General features: G+C 34.8%; 4 protein-coding genes across 4 annotated transcripts; all 4 read right to left on the reverse strand.

Annotated features, from left to right (window-relative positions):
- Positions 1 to 422: 422 nt before the first annotated feature.
- Positions 423 to 2506, reverse strand: LOC132558663 (perlucin-like). Its single transcript, XM_060223259.1, has 5 exons — positions 2458 to 2506; positions 2134 to 2222; positions 1775 to 1865; positions 885 to 1116; positions 423 to 453 (listed from the first exon to the last, which is right to left on the reverse strand). Exons 1-5 carry the CDS (start codon positions 2504 to 2506, stop codon positions 423 to 425), a joined length of 492 nt encoding a protein of 163 aa, XP_060079242.1.
- A 3019-nt stretch (positions 2507 to 5525) lies between these two features.
- LOC132558664 (macrophage mannose receptor 1-like) lies at positions 5526 to 14284 on the reverse strand. Its single transcript, XM_060223260.1, has 8 exons — positions 14233 to 14284; positions 13711 to 13799; positions 13119 to 13209; positions 12638 to 12878; positions 12221 to 12294; positions 7295 to 7383; positions 6853 to 6943; positions 5526 to 5773 (listed from the first exon to the last, which is right to left on the reverse strand). The coding sequence occupies exons 1-8, from the start codon at positions 14282 to 14284 to the stop codon at positions 5526 to 5528; spliced, it is 975 nt and encodes a 324-aa protein (XP_060079243.1).
- A 241-nt stretch (positions 14285 to 14525) lies between these two features.
- On the reverse strand, positions 14526 to 17564 carry LOC132558665 (perlucin-like). Its single transcript, XM_060223261.1, has 4 exons — positions 17538 to 17564; positions 16094 to 16184; positions 15089 to 15326; positions 14526 to 14556 (listed from the first exon to the last, which is right to left on the reverse strand). The coding sequence occupies exons 1-4, from the start codon at positions 17562 to 17564 to the stop codon at positions 14526 to 14528; spliced, it is 387 nt and encodes a 128-aa protein (XP_060079244.1).
- Positions 17565 to 22648: 5084 nt separating this feature from the next.
- LOC132558666 (perlucin-like protein) lies at positions 22649 to 24802 on the reverse strand. Its single transcript, XM_060223262.1, has 5 exons — positions 24751 to 24802; positions 24229 to 24317; positions 23639 to 23729; positions 23158 to 23398; positions 22649 to 22679 (listed from the first exon to the last, which is right to left on the reverse strand). The coding sequence occupies exons 1-5, from the start codon at positions 24800 to 24802 to the stop codon at positions 22649 to 22651; spliced, it is 504 nt and encodes a 167-aa protein (XP_060079245.1).
- Between the last annotated feature and the right edge of the window lie 1134 nt (positions 24803 to 25936).

The raw sequence follows: 25936 nt of genomic DNA on the forward strand, positions 1-25936 counted from the left end.
ATTGTGATCTATTTGACCTTAGTTTGACGTAGATTTATTTGTTGGTCTTCGTTGATGAAGCAGAAGTCGCTTAACCATATTGAACACATGAACTACCCTGTAGTTCATCGATGATCTATAATTCTTTCGTTTTAGCTATCACGAGTAAGGAGTTTACGGTGTGTGTATACGGCGGTTTTCTTTCTTCTCCTGAGTTATAGGATTAGGTGATGCAGCACACACTCATCGATGGTGTGTTCCTGATTACAGAACCCACTTATCAACGGGTTCCTGATATGTAAGCAACGATATCTTAGGTATGTAAGAGTTGCTCCCCTTTGGTATGTACATTTTGCTCTATAAACCAATATCAAAGGAAACGTGGTGAGATATATTTTCTCTTCAAACAAATTTAACTGAAGTATTGTGAAAGTCTTTCATCTTCAACCAATGACAGCAGCACTAGAGCCATCCCTGAAAATATAATATGATACAAAACATCCATTTATTACATCAATACAGGAAGTCTTGGATGAATGTGACACAAATTCCTTTGTTACGTCATTTCCTTATTTGTCTATGACTATTAATTTACCAAACAGTAAATAAAAACACACACTAATTATAAAATAACTCACCTAACACGTGCGTGAAAATAATATGTTGGTATTCATTAAATATAAAATATCAAAATATGAAAAAAATAAAAAAATACACACATGAAAATGCCTCTCATAATTTATTATCATTTTGTAAACAAGAGGTATATATTATTAAAAAAAAGGAACACATTCTACACACGAAGCCCAGTCCTACTGATCAAGTAATATGGTGTTTAGTGTTACAGCACCGGACTATTTTTTGATATTACATTTTTGGTGTTATTAAGGATTTCGTGTACAAACCTGATCTCACAAACAAAATTGTATGCGTTTTCACATTCTCTGTCAATCCAATAATAATGATTGCAATTTAAATCTGCTACCATACAGTCCTGGGCGTGATTTAGATCGTTCGGATCGCCTGCCCTCCAGTTAGTGTAATTAAGTCTCTGGTCACTATCACTCCATCGCCAGTCTCCCTCCACAAACATGTCTGTTCCCCCAAACCAGAAATACCTATCCTGGATGTGTCCATCTAAATGTGCAAAATACAATTGTTAGTGATTGTTGATAGGTGAGCGTAATGTTGATAACTTGTTCTAATGTTGTACCAAACAGTATATAAAATTGTGATTATGCACTCTTCAGGACTCGGTCAAGAATTTGAAATCTAGTTATAGTGAAACAACATTTCACTTATTGTATTAAGATACAGAATGATAAAATCAATAACACAGCAGACGTTTTCAGAGATACAAATAATAAGTAAATACATAAATAAAATTAAAAATAAAAAAACAAAAAAAAAAAAAACAAAAACAAAATAAGATATTTTTTTTAAAAATGTCTAGAGGATCGGTTCAATGTACAATATAAAGCAAAAATTATTACGAAATGTTTCACTTTTTTAATAAAAAGTTGGGTAAAAAAGAAAGCATTCCTTTCGGAAATAATTGATGTTTGAGTTTATTGTATATCGGGAGTCATCTTATCTGTCTCATTGAATTATTAAACTAAAGACACTCCTAAACGTATTTTTTTTTTTTTTATTAAAAATTAATATCATTTCAAGAAAACTTACACGTGATATATCTGGTGATATAAATAAATCCGGAGACCGTTACCATGACTAAATTTATGAACGTTTATGAATAATTAACCTTATTTGTCTTAAATAAGAAATCGGAACTTGCTATGATATCGGATGATAAGCTGTTTCAGAAAGTTGTCCTCGTATCCATTTTGAACCTCGGCAAGATGGGCATGAAATACTCCACATGTTGCCTGTAAAAATAACTTATACGTTATTATTGTAATGGTGAAATGACTCAACCCATCCTATAATGATGTTTAGAAGTATTGTGAACCTCTTATGCATAACAACAGAAACGAAGCACGAATTCAGTTATAAACTATACAACATGCTGTGTCAGTGCAGGTCATATCGCCACTTCAGAAGAATTCCGTCGACAGAAACAAACGAAAAATCTTGTTCTTAGTTATAAATCAGAGCAGTAGTAACATTTGTCTGAGAAATGAAAGTCATATTTACCGAAGCCGCTGACCAGTCTTCCGTTATATCGGACACAAAATAGCAGGAACCATCGAACGTTTCCCAGCCGTTCGGACATCCTCGGACTACTGCGGCTGATTAAATCAGGATATTTTACTGTTAGATGTTATGTTTCTTAACATGAAAAAGCGGGAAGTATTTAAAACATTGTTACCGGAAATCAGAAAATTATGTATGACCTGGTAAAAACGTTAGAAGCACATACAAGTGTCTATGCAAGCGTCTTTGCCATCAATGGCATATGATCAATAAAGTTAATTTTGTACTTTCACATTGTTGTAGAAGAGTAAATTCCGTTCCTACCTTGTATCACCAGAGCACAAACAAGCCCGAGTTGTTTATTATACGTCATTTTACGACTGAACTGTAACTAAAGACCAAATACAACTTAACCATTTCATGAGTGCATTTACAAGACATAGATAAGCCCTTATCATGCACTCTATCTGTGATTGTCAAAATAGAGCGGGGTGCAATCATCGAATCGTTTTATACACATTTGATGCATAAAATAGTATCTTATTCTATTGTATTGTAAAATTGTTCTCGCTTTTTAAAATTATTTCATTCCGTTGATAAAGAATACTGTCTTCCTGGACTAAAACAAGTACAGACTAAATTAGTATACATTTAGATACCGCCCCCGCCTTTCAATTTATCAGCTGGACTTTAATTTCCCGACCAGACATATAGATCACGTGCTTGGTGATACGACTTTTTTTTAATACAATTTTTGGCCATACAGATTTTTCCTGTTCTGTCTTCTACTTCTGATAGTATTTAGTTGAATCTATAGTCCTTGAATATCGAAGAACGTAGATGCCCGAAAAATAAATTGACAATGTCTTTGTTATAAGCACTTCTCATTATGAGTTCACGATGCGGGCACTGTTAGTTCCCATCACTGTTCATTTAGCAATAGTCTGCCGATAATAACCAAAATTTAAATATTTTCCTGAAAACGTTAAGCTTTGTACTCTATAAAGCGAGAATCATACGATACTTTCCATTTACGTGTTCAGGGTTTGTATAATTATAACATTTAGAATATGATAAATTATGATTCTTGAACAATTGAGATGCCCTTCACATTCGTTTACAAAGAAACGCTTCAGGGATGGCAGTTGGAAGTCAATCTGATGAAACCAGAACTATAAGAACAGCACTCTTCTAACCTATGATAAACGTGACAATTTCGATTTCTTAATTTTGAACTTTACATTTCTATCTGGCAACATTCCTGCTTTCCCTCCCAATGATATTTACATGTTGTAGTTGATCCGATATCAAATGACTTGTTCCAAAAATCATTATTTCCACAAAAACGGTTGATAGCTGACAACTGACAACACACAGGCATTTGAGATATGCAAGTTGATAAGAAGGAGGAGGAAGATGGCAACGTTTGAAGGTCATCATCATTATTACCACATCGGAACATATTGTATCCCATTGTCCGATATGAAGTTAGGCGCTGTTAGATCCTAGGGACATGATGAATTTCATGCAATTTGAAACATCATTACAAAACCGAACAAATATCGATAGAAATATCGGCCTACTTGATGACTGTGCAGTGCAATGCATAAATGTTAAAATTGTGTATCCTAATGTGTCTGTATTATTATCGTGTTAAACACTTCGATGACTAAGTACGTTGATGTGAATCATTACACTGTTTGTTTTGTGTACTCGTGAAATCAGTGAAATGACTGTACCATTTTACTGAGTCGCCATTTTAAATGACAGTTCGCTTAGATTACATGATTTCCTCAGGATCTGAAAACCTGGACATTTTGGTTCCATTTTATGACGTTGTGGTGGTCTATATACGTTGAGATGGAATTTTTCATTAAAGCGTGAACGATTTTCGTATTCGAGATTTTAAAAAGTATGTATTTTTTCACTAGATTCTTTGCTTCCTAATCAAATATTCAGAGTAACTCGATAAATCCAGTATTAGACACTCGCTTTGGAAGTGCAGTTACCTAAAAGGATAAACACTTTTGTTTACAAAGAAGCAAAATAAAAAGACGGTGTGAAACAGAACATTTAGTATATTTGATGTACTTAACAACTAAGCCAGCTTCATCAAATAACGACAGTAACAAAAAGTCAGCTTCATCCAACAACGACATTAACAACTAAGTCAGCGTCATACAATAACGACAGCAACAACAAGGTCAGTGTCATCCAACAACGACACCACTAGTATCCTCACTGCAGATAAAATAATAATTATAATGACTTTATAATGAAGCACAGATCACGATGTAAACAACGTCAAGCTAGCATGTTACAGGGTTCTGATTGAGTTACTGGTTCAATATGTGTTATACATCAATACAAGCTAACATGTCACAGGGTTCTGATGGAGTAACTGGTTCAATATGTGTTATACATCAATACAAGCTGACATGTCACAGGGTTCTGATGAAGTAACTGGTTCAGTATGTTTTATGCATCAGTTACAGGTTTCTGATGGAGTAACTGATTCAATATGTTTTATACATCAATACAAGCTGACATGTCACAGGGTTCTGATGAAGTAACTGGTTCAGTATGTTTTATGCATCAGTTACAGGCTTATGATGGAGTAACTGGTTCAATAATTTTTATACATCAATACAAGCTGACATGTCACACGGTTCTGATGAAGTAACTGGTTCAATATGTTTTATACATCAATACAAGCTAACATGTTACAGGGTTCTGATGGAGTAACTGGTTCAATATGTTTTATACATCAATACAAGCTAGCATGTTACAGGGTTCTGATGGAGTAACTGGTTCAATATGTGTTATACATCAATACAAGCTAACATGTTACAGGGTTCTGATGGAGTAACTGGTTCAATAATTTTTATACATCAATACAAGCTAACATGTTACAGGGTTCTGATGGAGTAACTGGTTCAAAAAAGAAATATGTGGCATTTTAATCTTAATTGCTTACAGAAACAATATCTCATACAAATGGGTTCCAAAGTTATATTTATGTTTTGGTATTCATTTCTGTATTCGCCTCGCGTTTTTGCAACTGGAATACCTGAAAACCTCTAAATAGATACGCGATTTATTTTCTGAAATAATGAGCAAACTCAGGCTTGGTAATGTAAGTAACTTAAGGATTACTGATCATGGTGAAACAAACCTAGATCCACTTTAACAAACAATGTAGAACTTTGGTTTATGTACATACTATACTAAACGTAATTGATTAATTGATTGATTGATTGATTGATTGATTAATTGATTGATTGATTGATTGATTGATTGACAGGTTTTCCGTCTCTGTGACTCCTCCCTTTTCCGGGTATCATCTCACCGACGAACGTCAGTATTCTGGCGACGTGAATACGTCACGTAAGTTAACGAATACAAACATACCCAATCTCACAAATGAAGTTGTTTCTGTCGTTACACTTCAGATCACGCCAATATAAGTGCGAGCTGCTGAGGACTGCTGCTATACAATTCTCCTCATGATTATCGTCTGGTTCATCTGGGTTCCAGTTTGTGTAACCGAAACGCTCATCATTTTCCAACCATCGCCAATCTCCCTCCACAAACGAGTCTGATCCTCCCAACCAAAACATCCTACCGTGCGAATGTGCATCTAAGTAAATAAATGGATTTACGTCGTATAATGTAACTGTATAACATCTATTTGTTATTATCATCATTTCACAATATTAATTGATGAATTGTACAAAAATAGATAAATGAATAACGAAATAAAGTGAAGATTAGCAATTTTAGCAAATTCTAGAATTAGAGTAAACTAAATAATGAATTGGAGTACACCATACCGCTGTTTCGTCCTTCTAGGACTTGCCAGTGATGCTAAGGGCCTAATGTGTGAAACCTAGGAGCTGAGAGACGAAAATCCAAAGTGGTCGAAAACAGTCAAGACCAAGACGGGGAGGTGCATTAGCCCTTTAGTTAAATAAATATAGTAATTTTCCCAAGTCGGATAATCTTAGAAGAAAGTTAAGAGCATGTGTTTGTCCTGAACCACGCCAATATTCGAATGAATTAAGTGTCATGCAGGTTATGTAGTATCACTCTCTCTCTAAAAAAGTAGCAAGCCCACTTTTCACGAATACAGTATATTGACTTTACATCCAATATTTTCTCATAAAACAATGAAATGCAGTGCAGTATATGTTGTGGACAGTACTTGTGGACTTTTAATCTCCGAGGTTGGCCATGACCTGCATGCCACGGTTTCATTTATTTAATATAGCCATGTTTCAGACGGGGATTTTTTATGATAAAAAATCAATGAAAGTCACGAAATCTATTGAATTGTGGGACTTTTTTTTTCTCCATTAGGTTCGATTTTCCTTGATCGCATTTCCAACGTTTCAACATTTAGACCCTTAGCATCACCGATGAGTTCCAGCAAGACGAAACAGCTGTACAGAAATGCAGCGGTAATTCTGAATTTGTCTTCGAATGCGCTGTTCACCTTTTTGTTTTTTGTAAATCTATAACAACGAGGGATTGTTTTTGGCCAAGTTCCTAACACGCTAACACATTTACACTCACAGAAACACTTTGAATATGACTACAAGGGTCATTTTTATTTTTATCCTATTTTATTTTAAGAGATCTTTTAAAAAAGTAATTCAAATTGTGTTACATTTAAAACTGATTTAGATATACATTTGTTGAAATGCTGAAGCTACATACCATGATACTTGTTGACCAACTGTTTCAGAAAATTGTTCTCGTACGCATCTTCAATCTCAGCTAGATGAGCATGGTACAATTTACATGTGCTCTGTAAAAGGAAGCACAAACTTTGTTACAAGAAGGTATTTTGACTGATTGTATACCAAAGAAAAACATTCATCCATTCTGACAATAACGAAATCAGTGAGAATATATTTAAAAAAAAAAAAACCACACACACACACACACATATATATATATATATATACTGATAGACAACGTACACTATGACATTCTTCCATTCTGACAACAATAACGAAATCAGTGAGAATATATTTACATATATATATATACAACGTACACTATGACAGTCAGGTGTAGGAACGTTAGGTATATTTGAGCACAACAGCAGCATATTGCAATTAATGAAATACATACTGCTGAAGGACATTATAGTTACCAATGCCGCGGACCAGTCTTCCGACATGTTGGGCACAAAGTAGCAGGAGCCTTCAAATGATTCCCAGCCGTTCGGACATCCTCGGACCGCTGTGTATGATGTACATGATGCAAGTATAAAACAAATAACCATAATTTTGAATGCAACACAGAGAGAGAGAGAGAGAGAGAGAGAGAGAGAGAGAGAGAGAGAGAGAGAGAGAGAGAGAGAGAGAGAGAGAGAGAGAGAGAGAGAGAGAGAGACGTAATGCTTGAAGTCAGAACCAGAAAATCCCTTTAGAACAATCAAGTATGTTTGCTCTCGCACAAGAAATGACTCGTTAAATTATCAATAAAAATGGCAAAATAATTTTGATGACAATGAATAGATCAATGGAAAAGCTTTACTAAATGTTTGCTCTATAAACTTCAATGATTAAGTCCGTCTGATAGCTTGTGTGACGTAAGTTGGGTGCATCGGCATTCATACTTCATATTTTCACTGTATAAATATGGTAAATAAGTTTTCCTGACGTAGTGACATGGAAAAGACGTATAGATACATATATGACAAGCTATCATTTTGATATATATTGAGTCTCAATAAGATTTATTACTAAATCTTGAAGCTCATAAAAACGAATTCCATTCTTACCGTTGATAATTAGGATGGTACACAAAAGACCTAACCGTAAGATATAAACCATTTTCACGTTCCCGATGCCTCTATTGCTATCTCCGCTAACTCAAAAGTACTGTCTTATCTCCGTACCATTTTGACCTCATCCAAGGAAAACTGAGGTCAAAACTAACTTCCGAAAAAACCCAGTAGTTACACATCATGAGAATGACAACATGTCCTTCCAAACTATTGAGTAACAATTGTTCAGTCAACGCCTTACTAATACACCCCCCCACCATCAAACGATTCCTTATCTACGCTTTTGTCGCCTACTGATATGATATGGCGTTTACATATCAACTGAGAATGCCTACTACTTTTATTTTCATTTCCGAAATATTGTATAGATCATAATGCAACCAGAATTGGACAACAGGCAAAGCCTATGAAAGATTGTACAAAAGACATACAAGTGAATAGCACCTTTTCATGATTTCGGGTGAGGTACAGTAACGCCAAACAATGAATAAAACTGCATCATACAGTTGTTTCGGCCTCCGAGGATTCGTCAGTGTTGTCAAACTTTTGAGGCCCAGGAGGCGACTAAAGCCAGCTCTTCAACAAATTGAACACAATACACATCAATTTAATTACAAATCTGCATAACAGTTACAAAATAGTGTGTAATGATGAAATATGAAAAAAAGAGATATGACTACTTGATTTTTTTATCATTATGCTACATATTTTTTATAATTCATAAAATCTACCACAGATATCAGTCCGTTACTTGGTCGGCAGGTCACCACAGAGAAATTGTCCATTAAATTTCGGAACAATTTCTTCATGTTGGTAATGTCAACAGAATAGTAACAAGACCAGTATAAGATTTGTGTGTGACGTTTCGATGACTATATAGTCACCTTTATCAGACAAATGACCAGTAAAGCGTACTAGTACTGACGAATTTAGTGCACGAGCTGATAAGGACTCGACCTACTTTTTCGACTGTACTATAATCCTATATACGTTGTACACTAGAGTCGAAAATAGTATGACGAACAGGTAAACTGGCCTATCATGATTTTACCAGCAGACATGTTGAAACAACAGTCATCATGGACACTGACGAATACGTGAACAAGTCACAGTTTTGCTCGAAGAAAACAAAACATATGTAAAACTCAAGAACAACCCTACCCAAAAGTTCACAAACTGCGGGTATCTATCTTATCAAAACTAAAGCAATGAAATAAGATAACCGAATCACAATATAGACACCTGTATCCCACTGCAGAGAACATAGTTAGAATGTACTGCACACCCAAGGTCCAAAAATAAGGGAACTCACTACAGCCTATATTGCACTATACTGGTTCCATTGGTTACAATGTCTCCGGGTCACTAGCAGACATTTTGGGACCCCTGGTGGGAAAATCAACAACACACCAACCAACAAGGCACTTGAGATCATTAGAGGCGACATAGAGTAAGACCGGTCATTGCAAAAGAACACCAATCTCCATATCCAAGACCTCACGGTTTCATTAGAATTTGAACATACAACAACATACTTTGCCTTCTGAGATATCCTCATCAGCAACGGCTTGGTAAGGCCACGTGTAGTCCAGTGTCTCCGATTGTGGCCAAACTATTCATGGCGAAGAGGCTGTGGCCACCGTAGAATGCAATCCAAGTCTGGAAGCGGTATATTAATAGCATATTGAAATATTAAAAAAAAGGTCACAGAAAGTTCTGACTGAACATATCAATATCGTAGATACCACCAACAGCATCATATTCACTGTGATGAAGAAATCAATGGCACTAAACTATTTCCCGACACCCTCCTTGTAAAGAATAAAATGACAGTACTATCAAAGTATTTGTCTATAGGAAAAAGACGCACACTTACCAATACCTCAACTTCCAATCGCAAAACTCCTTACACCAAGTTTGGCGTTGCTCAAACATTGCTCCATAGATGTGAATTGATTATCAAAGAAAAACAAGACAAGAAACAATAACAAAATCACATGCATAGCGACATGAAAATATATGGATGCCCCTATAGAGGAGTCCAGAAAGGTAACAACGAAGTTGATAAAAGCAAAAAGGCGAAGAGACGAAAGATCATCTACTAAAAGCGATTAATATTATCAAGGAATCTCTTAACTAAATCCACAATATATAGTGGTTTCATCGTGATTAGGACAGTCATGTAGAAAGGGTTTGGAAGGTAGAAGAAATGGCATCACTAAGAGCAGAAAAAGAGTTAAAGAGAAGTTGTCTTTGATGAAGTGACCACAATCCTCTACACGAAATCCACATAAGCAGGCAGAGCTATATGTTGGATCGGGGACTTAAACCCATCTACGTTAAAGTAGTTTTCTTAGATGGCAAAATAGCCCATACAATATCTGCATATTCAGGAATAGGACGGATAAATGTTTAACATGTAGGCCATACAATATCTGCATATTCAACAATAGGACGTACACATGTTTTCTTTATAGCCTATACAATACAAGTTTACTTCCGACTCTAGTTCGACGCCAATATCATTTACATATAATAAAAAAAGATATTGTCCTAAAGCTGATCCCAGTAGTACCCTGCCGTTAGGGTTTTCCATGTAGATTTAGAGCCATTTATGATAACCCTTTTCTCCTATTTGTTAGGTTGGATCCGAATTATTTTAACATATTATCACATATACCATGCTTTTTCCCATTTAGAAATCAAACCATTGTACCAAACATTATCAAATACCTCGAGATGTTTGACGATTTCATCATGGATACTTAATAGCTAAAAAAGAAGACAGAAGAATTTTAGGGTGATGCTGAAAAATCATATTTTCTCATGGCAGAGATTTTATGAAAATAAGGAGTAATTGATATGGGTTAGTTGGGTCTCAAATTTCATGTGTAGATCCCTCTTGGTCCTTAGTTGTGTCATTTTGTCTGTGCGACTGATTTGATAAAGCTAAAAATGGCCGATATGTGACAATCTTGTATTTGGCAGTAAAAGATTATTATCGCCATTTCTGGACAGAAAATTTTTAATTTCATATAATTCAGAGCAAAAAATGAGGGGAAAAAAGAGGGAAAAGATCAACTTTAAAAGAGCAAGAAATCAGACAATGATGGGCGTCAAGATCCCTCTGGAATCTCTCATCGAATTCTGTCGATTGACCAATCATCTCATCACATGATGCTGAAAATCTTTGAGAGAAATTTATATTGATGTTTGATTAGAAAGAGTGTTTTCCCGTTGATGAGTTATCAGTTATCAAATTGTATTATTGCTATGTAGGACGCATTAGGGTATTTTAATGATAGTGTGCATTCGACAGGCCATGTGATTGTGTATATCTGACAGGACACGTGATCGTGTACATCTGACGGGACATGTGATCGTGTACATCTGACGGGACATGTGATTTTGTACATCTGACGGAGCATGTGATTGTTAACATCTGACAGGTGTGACATACATGACGGGATCTGAATGTGATCGTGTACATCTGACGGGACATGTGATTTTGTACATCTGACGGAGCATGTGATTGTTAACATCTGACAGGACATGTGATCGTGTACATCTGACGGGAAATGTGATCGTGTACATCTGACGGGAAATGTGATCTTGTACATCTGACGGGGCATGTGATTGTTAACATCTGACAGGACATGTGTTCGTGTAAATCTGACGGGGCATGTGATTGTGTACATCTGACGGGACATGTGACCGTTACATCTGACAGGACATGTAATCTTTTACATCCAATTTACTAAATCCTTTCAGCGTATAGCTACATTCCGATATCGCTTTGTTGTCAGTAAATTTAATCCGTTTTAAGTTTTAATAATAATACCGTAAACACTTCATCATAATTTTGTACATAGATAGGATTAACATTACACCTGTGTACGATGGCATCTACAGAAAATTTTATTTCTCCTTAGGGTCTAGATGTACTATTTTATATTTATCTCAGTCGAAACTCACAGTGACTCCTTAAACCCGTCCATGGATCAACATTCAGAATAATGTCCATGTAATTTACAAAGAATAAATATAAATCAAACTATGATTTTTTAAAACCTTTTATTTGATATAATTTTAAATATATATATATGTTCTTTAAAATCGTGTTATATCCGTAATGATTCGAGAAACAATATGTGTGATTATTAAGTTCCATTGCCACTCCGGGAAATTTATTGATTCACTTTCGACCAAATTCAATCCATTGAAACCTGAAAGAAAATATAGAAATAGGACAGAAAAAAACCCCAAAACAATTACTTGTATACGTACCCTCATTGCCTTCAGTACCAAAGACATTGCCACGATCTTCATTATCTCTGTAGTTAGTGAACTGTATTATAGAACTGAAGAAAAAAATCTTAACTGCCTAACTTGTAACTGATCAAAATATGTAGCTTAAATTCTTCAGCTCAAAGAAGAGCTTCAATGACTTCTGAACGGATCGCTAAGAACATTTGTTGAATTACCAACACTGTCACTTTGATTGACGACAAATCAGTTCACACGATAATATCACTGACTACAAATCAGTTCTACTTACTAGCAGTTCTTACAGTTACAGACAACCATTCTCAAGATAGTTTTATGGAATAATTAGCTGATCTCGAGATATTATCACTGAATAAGTAACAGTTCTCACAATAGCTGTTCTGAGAGTTGTTCTCGTGTTATATTAAATGAACATACCTGTTCTCCTTTATCTCACAAATATAAAAAATTCTGATCATGCATGGTCGATCTCTCCATCGGAAAGTCGAATGAGAATAAGTGAGATATCCTTCTAAACAGTCCTCGCCAGAGGAGTGGTGATTGTTTGGCTCGCCCGGGTTCCAGTTAGTGTAATCCAGGTACTGACCACTTTCATACCATCTCCAGTCTCCTTCCACAAATATGTCATTCCCGCCGAGCCAAAAGTCACGATGGTCAGCTGAGTACAAAAGCAATCATTGATGAAATAAGAATGAATATAGTGACGATTCTTTTTCGTCCTTTTGATTGCAATCCAAAAGATTTTGTACAATGATTTTTCGTATTTTCAAACATGTATTAAGGTAAACAAGAAAATAATACCGTCACTGTGAAAGACACAGGAGTGAATGAAAAGCGCTCGAGACGTCAATACATCAGCATTATCAATCTCATTAACATAAATGAAAGCACAGCCTACTATGAAGTTGTATAAGCATTTGCCTCAAGAAATTGTCCTCTTGTGCATCTTCAACTTCAGCGAGGTGGGCGTGGAACGATGAACATGCGTCCTGTTTAAGATATCAAAGTTATTAAAGTGTTACATGGAGACAACTGACATAGTACCACGAGAACAAGATACGTTTTTCGGAAGTTTAAGTAACTTCTGAGGTCTTCATGAATGTCACCATATGAACATTGGTCAATCTAAGTATGTAATGTCAAGTTCCTAAATGAGAACAATGTTAACAAAAATGAAACCAAATGTCAGACTTACGAGCATTAAACATGTCCAACTGCAAAATGCACACACAAAACAAAATCTCAATGACATTATTATGAAGACTTTAAAACTTACTCATGAATGGCTCTTTTTTTTTATCTTAATAACATATATCAAATCAACGAATGACCAACTCATTCAGAACAACGACAGGAAAATATGCAAATCAATTACGAGAGCCAAATTAATCAAATATCAATAAAATTTTAATGAAAAAAGTTATGAATATTTATTAATTAGTCTTTGAAATGTATTCCAGACAATGTACAATCAAAGTCGTCTAAGTTACCGATGCTGCAGTCCAGTTTTTCCTGTCATCGGACACAAAATAGCAGGAACTATTATAGGTTTCCCAGCCGTTTGGACATCCACAGATCACTGGAAATCAATCAGCTATAAGCGTTTAACATGGAACAAGCCATGTAGCAGTACAGTCGACACATGACTCTATATATTGTTAAAATATAACAATTAATTGGACATTAATATTTAACTTCCAATAAGACAAAACTTTGTTGTAAGTCAGGAGTTAAATCATAAAGACTTTAAAATGTTGTATGTTGTTGAAAAGTATATTACCGTGAAAAAGTAAAACAAACATCTTCAGTGAAAATAATAGTGCCTTTAAATAAGTCCTCACATTGAATTCTTCTAAAATTACTATCTGAAAGAAAATCGTGTGATAAATCCCTGCTACAGTATGTTTATACATGTATTATGATCAGAGACACCAACGAAATGTATGTTATTATCTTCGAAAAACACTGTGAAATTTAAGTTTGAGATAGATGCGTATGATCACAAATCTTACCCTGACCCAACACAACTATGAAAATCGGACCGAATCTTGCAAGGTAAGTCATTGTTGTTGTACCGTCAAAAACCGATCTATACTACATTGTAGACATGACCAACAGATAACGACTTATCTTATAACGTAACATATAATGGTTTCTACTGAGGACCACCTATACAGAAGAGGGGAAGTGGACTAAGAATATAGAAAAGTTAAAACTGGAATATTGTATTATTATCTTATGTTTATTTCCGACAAGTAACTGCATTATTATTGAGTAACGGCACCAGTTGCAGGCTCAGTCACGGTCAGCCAATCACGATTGCTCCAGAACTGTCACTGAAAGTAAAGTACTTCAAGTACTGGTGCATAAGTGATTTGGAGAGTCTCTTAACGAATGAGGATATAATTTCAAAAATAAGCAAGCTGTGAATGTATCAATTAAATTTAATACTTGTATCCTTATTAATGACACATGTGTATCCTTGGTAATGTCACATTTGTATCATTTGAATTAAGAGATTGTTTAACGATGTCAATCAAGGCTTTAGATCACCCTTTTATATTTCTTTGGACAATTAACAAGCATCACTAACAGGACAGAATATTATATCTATTTTACTGTTATGTTAGTCATTTGGTTATTTTTTTTTTTAAATTTCTTATTGTTTTTTCTTTTTTGTGTTCTAAAATCCTCACAAAAATATCATGTAAAGACCGTTTATTGAAATTGTCCTGAATTTTCGATATTCCTGTAATATTACTATGGCTGGTTTGAAACATTCGGCAAAATTAACACGTTCAAAACACTATCAACATTTAAAGAATCTCCAGTTTTTAAATATGCTTCTTCACCTTAATGCAGACTTACCCGATCTCACAAATGAAGTTATTTTGTTCTTTGCATGGTCTATCATCCCATCGATACTCTCGATTTTGCCTTATTGCAACAATCAAACAATCTTCTTTTTGGCTATGGTAGCTGTTTGGTTCGCCGGGGTACCACTTTGTGTAGTTGAAACGCTGGTCAGAGTATACCCATCGCCAGTCACCTTCCACAAATATGTCCGCCCCGCCTAACCAATATTCAGCATCATTCGAGTGGCCATCTACAGAAATAAAACGACTCGCAAAAGAATAATGAATTGATTGTCAGTATATAACAAAGACATCATGAGCACAGGTAGAGTTTTGTATTGTTTTGAATTTGTATATAATTTGCTTTTTGTGAACAACTGACGGTAAGAAAAAAAAGTACTGATGAAGATAATGGAGTATTGACATAATTTCACTATCACTATCACTGATGCTCGTTAGTATGCCTTGTGATTTAGTTGTCATCGTCTGGTGCTTATCTTTCACGTTTATCTAGGTCACCTGCTCGATCTTTTATCTGTCTTTTTTCTGTAAGAATCCTGGTCTTATTCCACAGGTCCTTTCTAGGTAACTTTATTCTAATTTTCATACGGTTTTTTTTTCTTTTAAGAAACCTGGTTCTATTCTTCACGTATATTTTTTATTATGAGATCTGTTATCTATTCTTCTTGTTTTTAGAAAACCTGGTCTTTTTCACGTGTTTTTTCGTAATCTATTCTCATTCTTCACGTTTTCTTTATTATAGGTGCCTGATCTTATGGTTGATGTTTAGAAATTATGTCTTCATGTGTTTTTTTATCACAGGTGGTATATATTTCCTTTGTTCATATTTTGAGTGTTTTGGAGTTTTGAGGTATGTTTGCTCGTAATTCCTTTTTTTAGCATAAATTTATGTGCAACTTTCATTTCTCGATTTAAAATTCTCACTCGCTAAATGGGCTGAAAGGTCAGCATGATTTATTAAATGCCTATAAATAGTGATAAAAAAACGGCACCTTACCATGATATTTCGAGATTATTTGTTTAAGAAAGGTGTCCTCCCTTGCGCTTTCAATTTCAGCAAGATGGGCATGATACAATCCACATGTTGACTGAAATTGTTAACAAATTCTTAAAATCAGTCTGGAAGTAATATGAATCAATCTTCAAATAAAATGAAAATACCTCCATTTACCTACAACATCCCCACCCAAACCCTCGAAAACGATAATCATGTCAGAATCATGGTTAATTTTTACATTCTATTCAATTTACAAATTCTCAAATGAAAATAAAAACGACCAAGGAATCTTTGCTGTGCGCTCTTTCAACCATAAGCAAATTCAAATATCTGTTTCATTTCAACTAATTTCATTGTATAAAAAATTTGATGACTTGATAGACCTATACAAACTATCAATATTGGTGGTATGAAATATACATTATATATTTTGCATATAATCATATAGTTATAATATATTTGTGAGAATATTACCATTTATTCATACACACTCATTCAAGTAAAAAACTGAAGTCAAAACTAACTTCCGAAAAAACCTAGTAGTTACACATCATGAGAATGACAACATGTCCTTCCAAACTATTGAGTAACAATTGTTTAATCATCGCCTTACTACTACATATACCTCACAACTTCCAAAAATAACCCCCCTCCCCCATCAAACGATTCCTTATCTACGCTTTTTGTCGCCTACTGATATGATATGGCGTTTACATATCAACTGACAATGCCTGTTACTTTTATTTTCATTTCCGAAGTATTGTATAGATCATAATGGAAACGGAATTGGACAACAGGCAAAGCCTATGAAAGATTGTACAAAAGACATACAAGTGAATAGCACCTTTTCATAATTTCGGGTGAGGTACAGTAACGCCAAACAATGAATAAAACTGCATCATACAAGCCTCCGAGGATTCGTCAGTGTTGTAAAACTTTTGAGGCCCAGGAGGCGACTAAAGCCAGCTCTTCAACAAATTGAACACAATACACATCAATTTAATTACAAATCTGCATAACAGTTACAAAATAGTGTGTAATGATGAAATATGAAAAAAAAGAGATATGACTACTTGATTTTTTTATCATTATGCTACATATTTTTTATAATTCATAAAATCTACCACAGATATCAGTCCGTTACTTGGTCGGCAGGTCACCACAGAGAAATTGTCCATTAAATTTTGGAACAATTTCTTCATGTAGGTAATGTCAACAGAATAGTAACAAGACCAGTATAAGATTTGTGTGTGACGTTTCGATGACTATATAGTCACCTTTATCAGACAAATGACCAGTAAAGCGTACTAGTACTGACGAATTTATTGCACGAGCTGATAAGGACTCGACCTACTTTTTCGACTGTACTATAATCCTATATACGTTGTACACTAGAGTCGAAAATAGTATGACGAACTGGTAAACTGGCCTATCATGATTTTACCAGCAGACATGTTGAAACAACAGTCATCATGGACACTGACGAATACGAGAACAAGTCACAGTTTTGCTCGAAGAAAACAAAACATATGTAAAACTCAAGAACAACCCTACCCAAAAGTTCACAAAGCTGCGGGTATCTATCAAAACTAAAGCAATGAAATAAGATAACCGAATCACAATATAGACACCTCTATCACACTGCAGAGAACATAGTTAGAATGTACTGCACACCCAAGGTCCAAAAATACAGCCTATATTGCACTATACTGGTTCCATTGGTTACACTAGCAGACATTTTGAGACCCCTGGTGGGAAAATCAACAACACACCAACCAACAAGGCACTTGAGATCATTAGAGGCGACATAGAGTAAGACCGGTCATTGCAAAAGAACACCAATCTCCATATCCAAGACCTCACGGTTTCATTAGAATTTGAACATACAACAACATACTTTGCCTTCTGAGATATCCTCACCAGCAACGGCTTGGTAAGGCCACGTGTAGTCCAGTGTCTCCGATTGTGGCCAAACTGTTCATGGCGAAGAGGCTGTGGCCACCGTAGAATGCAATCCAAGTCTGGAAGCGGTATATTAATAGCATATTGAAATATTAAAAAAACGGTCACAGAAAGTTCTGACTGAACATATCAATATCGTAGATACCACCAACAGCATCATATTCACTGTGATGAAGAAATCAATGGCACTAAACTATTTCCCGACACCCTCCTTGTAAAGAATAAAATGACAGTACCATCAAAGTATTTGTCTATAGGAAAAAGACGCACACTTACCAATAACTCAACTTCCGATCGCAAAACTCCTTACACCAAGTTTGGCGTTGTTCAAACATTGCTCCATAGATGTGAATTGATTATCAAAGAAAAACAAAACAAGAAACAATAACAAAATCACATGCATAGCGACATGAAAATATATGGATTCCCCTATAGAGGAGTCCAGAAAGGTAACAACGAAGTTGATAAAAGCAAAAAGGCGAAGAGACGAAAGATCATCTACTAAAAGCGATTAATATTATTAAGGAATCTCTTAACTAAATCCACAATATATAGTGTTTTCATCGTGATTAGGACAGTCATGTAGAAAGGGTTTGGAAGGTAGAAGAAATGGCATCACTAAGAGCAGAAAAGGAGTTAAAGAGAAGTTGTCTTTGATGAAGTGACCACAATCCTCTACACGAAATCCACATAAGCAGGCAGAGCTATATGTTGGATCGGGGACTTAAACCCATCTACGTTAAAGTAGTTTTCTTAGATGGCAAAATAGCCCATACAATATCTGCATATTCAGGAATAGGACGGATAAATGTTTAACATGTAGGTCATACAATATCTGCATATTCAACAATAGGACGTACACATGTTTTCTTTATAGCCTATACAATACAGTTTACTTCCGACTCTAGTTCGACGCCAATAATTTTTTTTTAATTTTTATTTTTTTTGCACATTTTTCAACATGAATGACATTACAAAAAACACACAATGGCATATACCCACACAATCACACAGATCAATACCATCCATCATCATCGTGAAACCTGGTGATGTCAAAATCATCATCATCATCATCATCATCATCATCATCATCATCATCATCATCAGCATCATCTTCATCGTCATCAATATCATCATCATCATCATCATCATCATCATCATCATCATCATCAATCATCATCACATTATCATCATTGTCACTTCATCGTCATCTGCTTGATCAATCGTCATCATAGATCATCATCATCATCATCATCATCATCATCATCATCATCATCATCATCTATACACTGTCAATATTATATTTTGATTATGTACACATACACCCACACACACACTCACCATAAACCACGCATGCACACACACACACACACATTAGGAGAGAGAGAGAGAGAGAGAGAGAGAGAGAGAGAGAGAGAGAGAGAGAGAGAGAGAGAGAGAGAGAGAGAGAGAGAGAGAGAGAGAGAGAGAGAGAGAGAGAGAGGGGGGGGGGTCTGAAGGTAGAATGTTGAAGACAAGAAATGATGATATTTTTGTTGTACAATTGCAAAAACTACTTATTTGAAACTACTTATATGTGCTTCTAAAATATTCGGCTAAGACAGGGGCATCAAGAGATCATGAGTAGTAAAAATTCAAAACTGAATTGTGGATTTGAAAGACTACAGGTTAAGTAATTTCTCCCATTTTTTCCATTCGTTATCAATTTTTTGTTTTTCTTTGTCCTCTTTACTTTTTACAATATATTTCTGGATTGAATAGTTTTCTTTAATTATATTTTTAAGAACATTTATATTTAGAGAGTTGTGAAAGCATCTCATTCTATGAATGTACTGTTTTATGATTATGACAATTTCATTGTCAACACGATTACTGGGAAGAGAGTTCTGAAAGAGAAAGCCAAAAATAAACGATTTTTTGTTTACCGAGAAAGGGATTAATAAAGCTTCTAATAATGTTTTAAAGCACTGAAGTAAGTTTTGAACTTCCTGGCACTCCCATAGAACATGGGTAATTGTCTCAGTTTCAGTATTACAGAAAACACAGAGAGGGGAGATAACTAGTCCTAGTTTGAAAAGTAAAGAATTGGTTACCAAGATGTAATGGGTTAATCTGTACTGAAACCATTGTAGTTTTGCACTGTTTGTCACCTGGAATGGGATTCTATGATACCTAGTCCATGATGAGTGGTCAATATCGTCTAACAGTGAGTTCCATTTTTTGGTGCCTTTTGGAATCAATTCTGATTATTTAAAAGATTATAAAATAATTTTGAACCTTTTTTATCTCTGAAGAAAATCTGTGAGTTAATTGGTATGTATGGGTAAGTTATATTAAGTACTTTATGTGTATCGTATGAGGAGATATATTTTTTATAGCTGAGACCAGACCATGATACTCTAGAAAATTAGTGTTTATTCTATATTTCTGAATAAATTCATCAAATGGGTAAAATGTGCCAGTTTCTGAGTTTTTCATCAAATCATTTATGATTATTATGTTACTTTTATACCATTTTTTAAGGAATAGTGCTTTACCTCCAACAAGAATTTTACTGTTATACCAAATTGGAACTTTAATTAAGTTTTCCTGAAAGGCTTTAATATTATATTTTATCTGCACTTTATACCAGGCATTTAGAACATCCTGCCAAAATTTATTTTTACACTTCTTTATACAAAGCTTTATATATTCAGTACCACTAACAGCAAGAAGATCTGTATCAATATATGACATTAGTATTGTTTGCCATTTCTCTGTTTTTTGGTAAAGTCTCCTAATCCAGGTGAGTTTTAATGCTTGTATGAAAGCAGTGAGGTTAACCATTTTTAATCCACCACTGGTGTAATTTTGAGTGATTACCTCCCTTTTTATCTTATCTGGCTTCCCATTCCAAAGATAATCATAGAGAACTAAGTTAAGTTTCTTGAGAAATTTATCTTCAGGGTTAGGTAAAGAGATAAAAAGATGATTAAACTGAGATATAAGAAGTGATTTAATAATACTAATTCTTCCAATAGGTGTAAATGATCTCCTATTCCATATTTTTATTAAGGATTTTAGTTTGAGCTTTTTATCAAAATTTAACTTTGGGATTTCATGCAGGTTTACACTAAATTCTATTCCTAACAAGTTCGACGCCAAAGTCATTTATATAAAATGAAAAAAAGATATTGTCCTAAAGCTGATCCCTGTAGTACCCCTGCCGTTAGGGTTTTCCATGTAGATTTAGAGCCATTTATGATAACCCTTTTCTCCTATTTGTTAGGTTGGATCCGAATTATTTTAACATATTATCACATATACCATGCTTTTTTCCATTTAGAAATCAAACCATTGTACCAAACATTATCAAATACCTCGAGATGTTTGACGATTTCATCATGGATACTTAATAGCTAAAAAAGAAGACAGAAGAATTTTAGGTTGATGCTGAAAAATCATATTTTCTCACGAAAGAGATTTTATGAAAATAAGGAGTAATTGATATGGGTTAGTTGGGTCTCAAATTTCATGTGTAGATCCCTCTTGGTCCTTAGTTGTGTCATTTTGTCTGTGCGACTGATTTGATAAAGCTAAAAATGGCCGATATGTGACAATCTTGTATTTGGCAGTTAAAGATTATTATCGCCATTTCTGGACAGAAAATTTTTAATTTCATATAATTCATAGCAAAACATGAGGGGAAAAAAGAGGGAAAAGATCAACTTTAAAAGAGCAAGAGATCAGGCAATGATGGGCGTCAAGATCCCTCTGGAATCTCTCATCGAATTCTGTCGATTGACCAATCATCTCATCACATGATGCTGAAAATCTTTGAGAAAAATTTATATTGATGTTTGATTAGAAAGATTATTTCCCCGTTGATGAGTTATCAGTTATTAAATTGTATTATTGCTATGTAGGACGCATTAGGGTATTTTAATGATAGTGTGCATTCGACAGGCCATGTGATTGTGTATATCTGACAGGACACGTGATCGTGTACATCTGACGGGAAATGTGATCGTGTACATCTGACGGGGCATGTGATTGTTAACATCTGACTGGACATGTGATCGTGTAAATCTGACGGGGCATGTGATTGTGTACATCTGACGGGACATGTAACCGTTACATCTGACAGGACATGTAATCTTTTACATCCAATTTACTAAATCCTTTCAGCGTATAGCTACATTCCGATATCGCTTTGTTGTCAGTAAATTTAATCCGTTTTAAGTTTTAATAATAATACCGTAAACACTTCATCATAATTTTGTACATAGATAGGATTAACATTACACCTGTGTACGATGGCGTCTACAGAAAATTTTATGTCTCCTTAGGGTCTAGATGTACTATTTTATATGTATCTCAGTCGAAACTCACAGTGACTCCTTAAACCCGTCCATGGATCAACATTTAGAATAATGTCCATGTAATTTACAAACAAAGAATAAATATAAATAAAACTATGATTTTTTAAAACCTTTTATTTGATATAATTTTAAAAATATATATGTTCTTTAAAATCGTGTTATATCCGTAATGATACGAGAAACAATATGTGTGATTATTAAGTTCCATTGCCACTCCGGGAAATTTATTGATTCACTTTCGACCCAATTCAATCCATTGAAACCTGAAAGAAAATATAGAAATAGGACAGAAAAAAAAACCCAAAACAATTACTTGTATACGTGCCCTCATTGCCTTCAGTACCAAAGACATTGCCACGATCTTCATTATCTCTGTAGTTAGTGAACTGTATTATAGAACTGAAGAAAAAATCTTAACTGCCTAACTTGTAACTGATCAAAATATGTAGCTTAAATTCTTCAGCTCAAAGAAGAGCTTCAATGACTTCTGAACGGATCGCTAAGAACATTTGTTGAATTACCAACACTGTCACTTTGATTGACGACAAATCAGTTCACACGATAATATCACTGACTACAAATCAGTTCTACTTACTAGCAGTTCTTACAGTTACAGACAACCATTCTCAAGATAGTTTTATGGAATAATTAGCTGATCTCGAGATATTATCACTGAATAAGTAACAGTTCTCACAATAGCTGTTCTGAGAGTTGTTCTCGTGTTATATTAAATGAACATACCTGTTCTCCTTTATCTCACAAATATAAAAAATTCTGATCATGCATGGTCGATCTCTCCATCGGAAAGTCGAATGAGAATAAGTGAGATATCCTTCTAAACAGTCCTCGCCAGAGGAGTGGTGATTGTTTGGCTCGCCCGGGTTCCAGTTAGTGTAACCCAGGTACTGACCACTTTCATACCATCTCCAGTCTCCTTCCACAAATATGTCATTCCCGCCGAGCCAAAAGTCACGATGGTCAGCTGAGTACAAAAGCAATCATTGATGAAATAAGAATGAATATAGTGACGATTCTTTTTCGTCCTTTTGATTGCAATCCAAAAGATTTTGTACAATGATTTTTCGTATTTTCAAACATGTATTAAGGTAAACAAGAAAATAATACCGTCACTGTGAAAGACACAGGAGTGAATGAAAAGCGCTCGAGACGTCAATACATCAGCATTATCAATCTCATTAACATAAATGAAAGCACAGCCTACTATGAAGTTGTATAAGCATTTGCCTCAAGAAATTGTCCTCTTGTGCATCTTCAACTTCAGCGAGGTGGGCGTGGAACGATGAACATGCGTCCTGTTAAAGATATCAAAGTTATTAAAGTGTTACATGGAGACAACTGACATAGTACCACGAGAACAAGATACGTTTTTCGGAAGTTTAAGTAACTTCTGAGGTCTTCATGAATGTCACCATATGAACATTGGTCAATCTAAGTATGTAATGTCAAGTTCCTAAATGAGAACAATGTTAACAAAAATGAAACCAAATGTCAGACTTACGAGCATTAAACATGTCCAACTGCAAAATGCACACACAAAACAAAATCTCAATGACATTATTATGAAGACTTTAAAACTTACTCATGAATGGCTCTTTTTTTATCTTAATAACATATATCAAATCAACGAATGACCAACTCATTCAGAACAAGGACAGGAAAATATGCAAATCAATTACGAGAGCCAAATTAATCAAATATCAATAAAATTTTAATGAAAAAAGTTATGAATATTTATTAATTAGTCTTTGAAATGTATTCCAGGCGATGTACAATCAAAGTCGTCTAAGTTACCGATGCTGCAGTCCAGTTTTTCCTGTCATCGGACACAAAATAGCAGGAACTATTATAGGTTTCCCAGCCGTTTGGACATCCACAGATCACTGGAAATCAATCAGCTATAAGCGTTTAACATGGAACAAGCCATGTAGCAGTACAGTCGACACATGACTCTATATATTGTTAAAATATAACAATTAATTGGACATTAATATTTAACTTCCAATAAGACAAAACTTTGTTGTAAGTCATGAGTTAAATCATAAAGACTTTAAAATGTTGTATGTTGTTGAAAAGTATATTACCGTGAAAAAGTAAAACAAACATCTTCAGTGAAAATAATAGTGCCTTTAAATAAGTCCTCACATTGAATTCTTCTAAAATTACTATCTGAAAGAAAATCGTGTGATAAATCCCTGCTACAGTATGTTTATACATGTATTATGATCAGAGACACCAACGAAATGTATGTTATTATCTTCGAAAAACACTGTGAAATTTAAGTTTGAGATAGATGCGTATGATCACAAATCTTACCCTGACCCAACACAACTATGAAAATCGGACCGAATCTTGCAAGGTAAGTCATTGTTGTTGTACCGTCAAAAACCGATCTATACTACATTGTAGACATGACCAACAGATAACGACTTATCTTATAACGTAACATATAATGGTTTCTACTGAGGACCACCTATACAGAAGAGGGGAAGTGGACTAAGAATATAGAAAAGTTAAAACTGGAATATTGTATTATTATCTTATGTTTATTTCCGACAAGTAACTGCATTATTATTGAGTAACGGCACCAGTTGCAGGCTCAGTCACGGTCAGCCAATCTCGATTGCTCCAGAACTGTCACTGAAAGTAAAGTACTTCAAGTACTGGTGCATAAGTGATTTGGAGAGTCTCTTAACGAATGAGGATATAATTTCAAAAATAAGCAAGCTGTGAATGTATCAATTAAATTTAATACTTGTATCCTTGTTAATGACACATGTGTATCCTTGGTAATGTCACATTTGTATCATTTGAATTAAGAGATTGTTTAACGATGTCAATTAAGGCTTTAGATCACCCTTTTATATTTCTTTGGACAATTAACAAGCATCACTAACAGGACAGAATATTATATCTATTTTACTGTTATGTTAGTCATTTGTTTATTTTTTTTTAATTTCTTATTGTTTTTTCTTTTGATGGAATCTTTCTTTGGTATTCTAAAATGCTCAAAAAATATCGTGTAAAGACCGTTTATTGAAATTGTCCTGAATTTTCGATATTCTTGTAATATTACTATGGCTGGTTTGAAACATTCGGCAAAATTAACACATAAATCGTTCAAAACACTATCAACATTTAAAGAATCTCCAGTTTTTAAATATGCTTCTTCACCTTAATGCAGACTTACCCGATCTCACAAATGAAGTTATTTTGTTCTTTGCATGGTCTATCATCCCATCGATACTCTCGATTTTGCCTTATTGCAACAATCAAACAATCTTCTTGTTGGCTATGGTAGCTGTTTGGTTCGCCGGGGTACCACTTTGTGCAGCTGAAAAGCTGGTCAGAGTATACCCATCGCCAGTCACCTTCCACAAATATGTCCGCCCCGCCTAACCAATATTCAGCATCATTCGAGTGGCCATCTACAGAAATAAAACGACTCGCAAAAGAATAATGAATTGATTGTCAGTCTATAACAAAGACATCATGAGCACAG

The sequence above is a fragment of the Ylistrum balloti genome, unplaced genomic scaffold (genome assembly GCF_031769215.1).
Source record: "Ylistrum balloti isolate Yb309-2 unplaced genomic scaffold, AGI_CSIRO_Ybal_v1 Utg370808, whole genome shotgun sequence".
Classification (NCBI taxonomy): Eukaryota; Metazoa; Mollusca; class Bivalvia; order Pectinida; family Pectinidae; genus Ylistrum; species Ylistrum balloti.

What these genes read in the sequence shown, in the direction of transcription:
- LOC132558663 (XM_060223259.1), bottom strand. Translation starts at nt 2,506, where the DNA reads ATGACGTATAATAAACAACTCGGGCTTGTTTGTGCTCTGGTGATACAA. An exon ending in TTGTGCTCTGGTGATACAAG is followed by an intron (nt 2,223 to 2,457) that starts GTAGGAACGGAA and finishes AATCAGCCGCAG; the next exon opens with TAGTCCGAGGATGTCCGAAC. An exon ending in GCTTATCATCCGATATCATA is followed by an intron (nt 1,117 to 1,774) that starts GCAAGTTCCGAT and finishes TTGCACATTTAG; the next exon opens with ATGGACACATCCAGGATAGG.
- LOC132558664 (XM_060223260.1), bottom strand. Translation starts at nt 14,284, where the DNA reads ATGACTTACCTTGCAAGATTCGGTCCGATTTTCATAGTTGTGTTGGGT. An exon ending in CATAGTTGTGTTGGGTCAGG is followed by an intron (nt 13,800 to 14,232) that starts GTAAGATTTGTG and finishes ATTGATTTCCAG; the next exon opens with TGATCTGTGGATGTCCAAAC. An exon ending in AAGACTGGTCCGCGGCATTG is followed by an intron (nt 6,944 to 7,294) that starts GTAACTATAATG and finishes TTCCTTTTACAG; the next exon opens with AGCACATGTAAATTGTACCA.
- LOC132558665 (XM_060223261.1), bottom strand. Translation starts at nt 17,564, where the DNA reads ATGACTGTTGTTTCAACATGTCTGCTG. An exon ending in TTGTTTCAACATGTCTGCTG is followed by an intron (nt 16,185 to 17,537) that starts GTAAAATCATGA and finishes TAACAATTTCAG; the next exon opens with TCAACATGTGGATTGTATCA. An exon ending in AATAATCTCGAAATATCATG is followed by an intron (nt 15,327 to 16,093) that starts GTAAGGTGCCGT and finishes TTATTTCTGTAG; the next exon opens with ATGGCCACTCGAATGATGCT.
- LOC132558666 (XM_060223262.1), bottom strand. Translation starts at nt 24,802, where the DNA reads ATGACTTACCTTGCAAGATTCGGTCCGATTTTCATAGTTGTGTTGGGT. An exon ending in CATAGTTGTGTTGGGTCAGG is followed by an intron (nt 24,318 to 24,750) that starts GTAAGATTTGTG and finishes ATTGATTTCCAG; the next exon opens with TGATCTGTGGATGTCCAAAC. An exon ending in AAAACTGGACTGCAGCATCG is followed by an intron (nt 23,730 to 24,228) that starts GTAACTTAGACG and finishes TATCTTTAACAG; the next exon opens with GACGCATGTTCATCGTTCCA.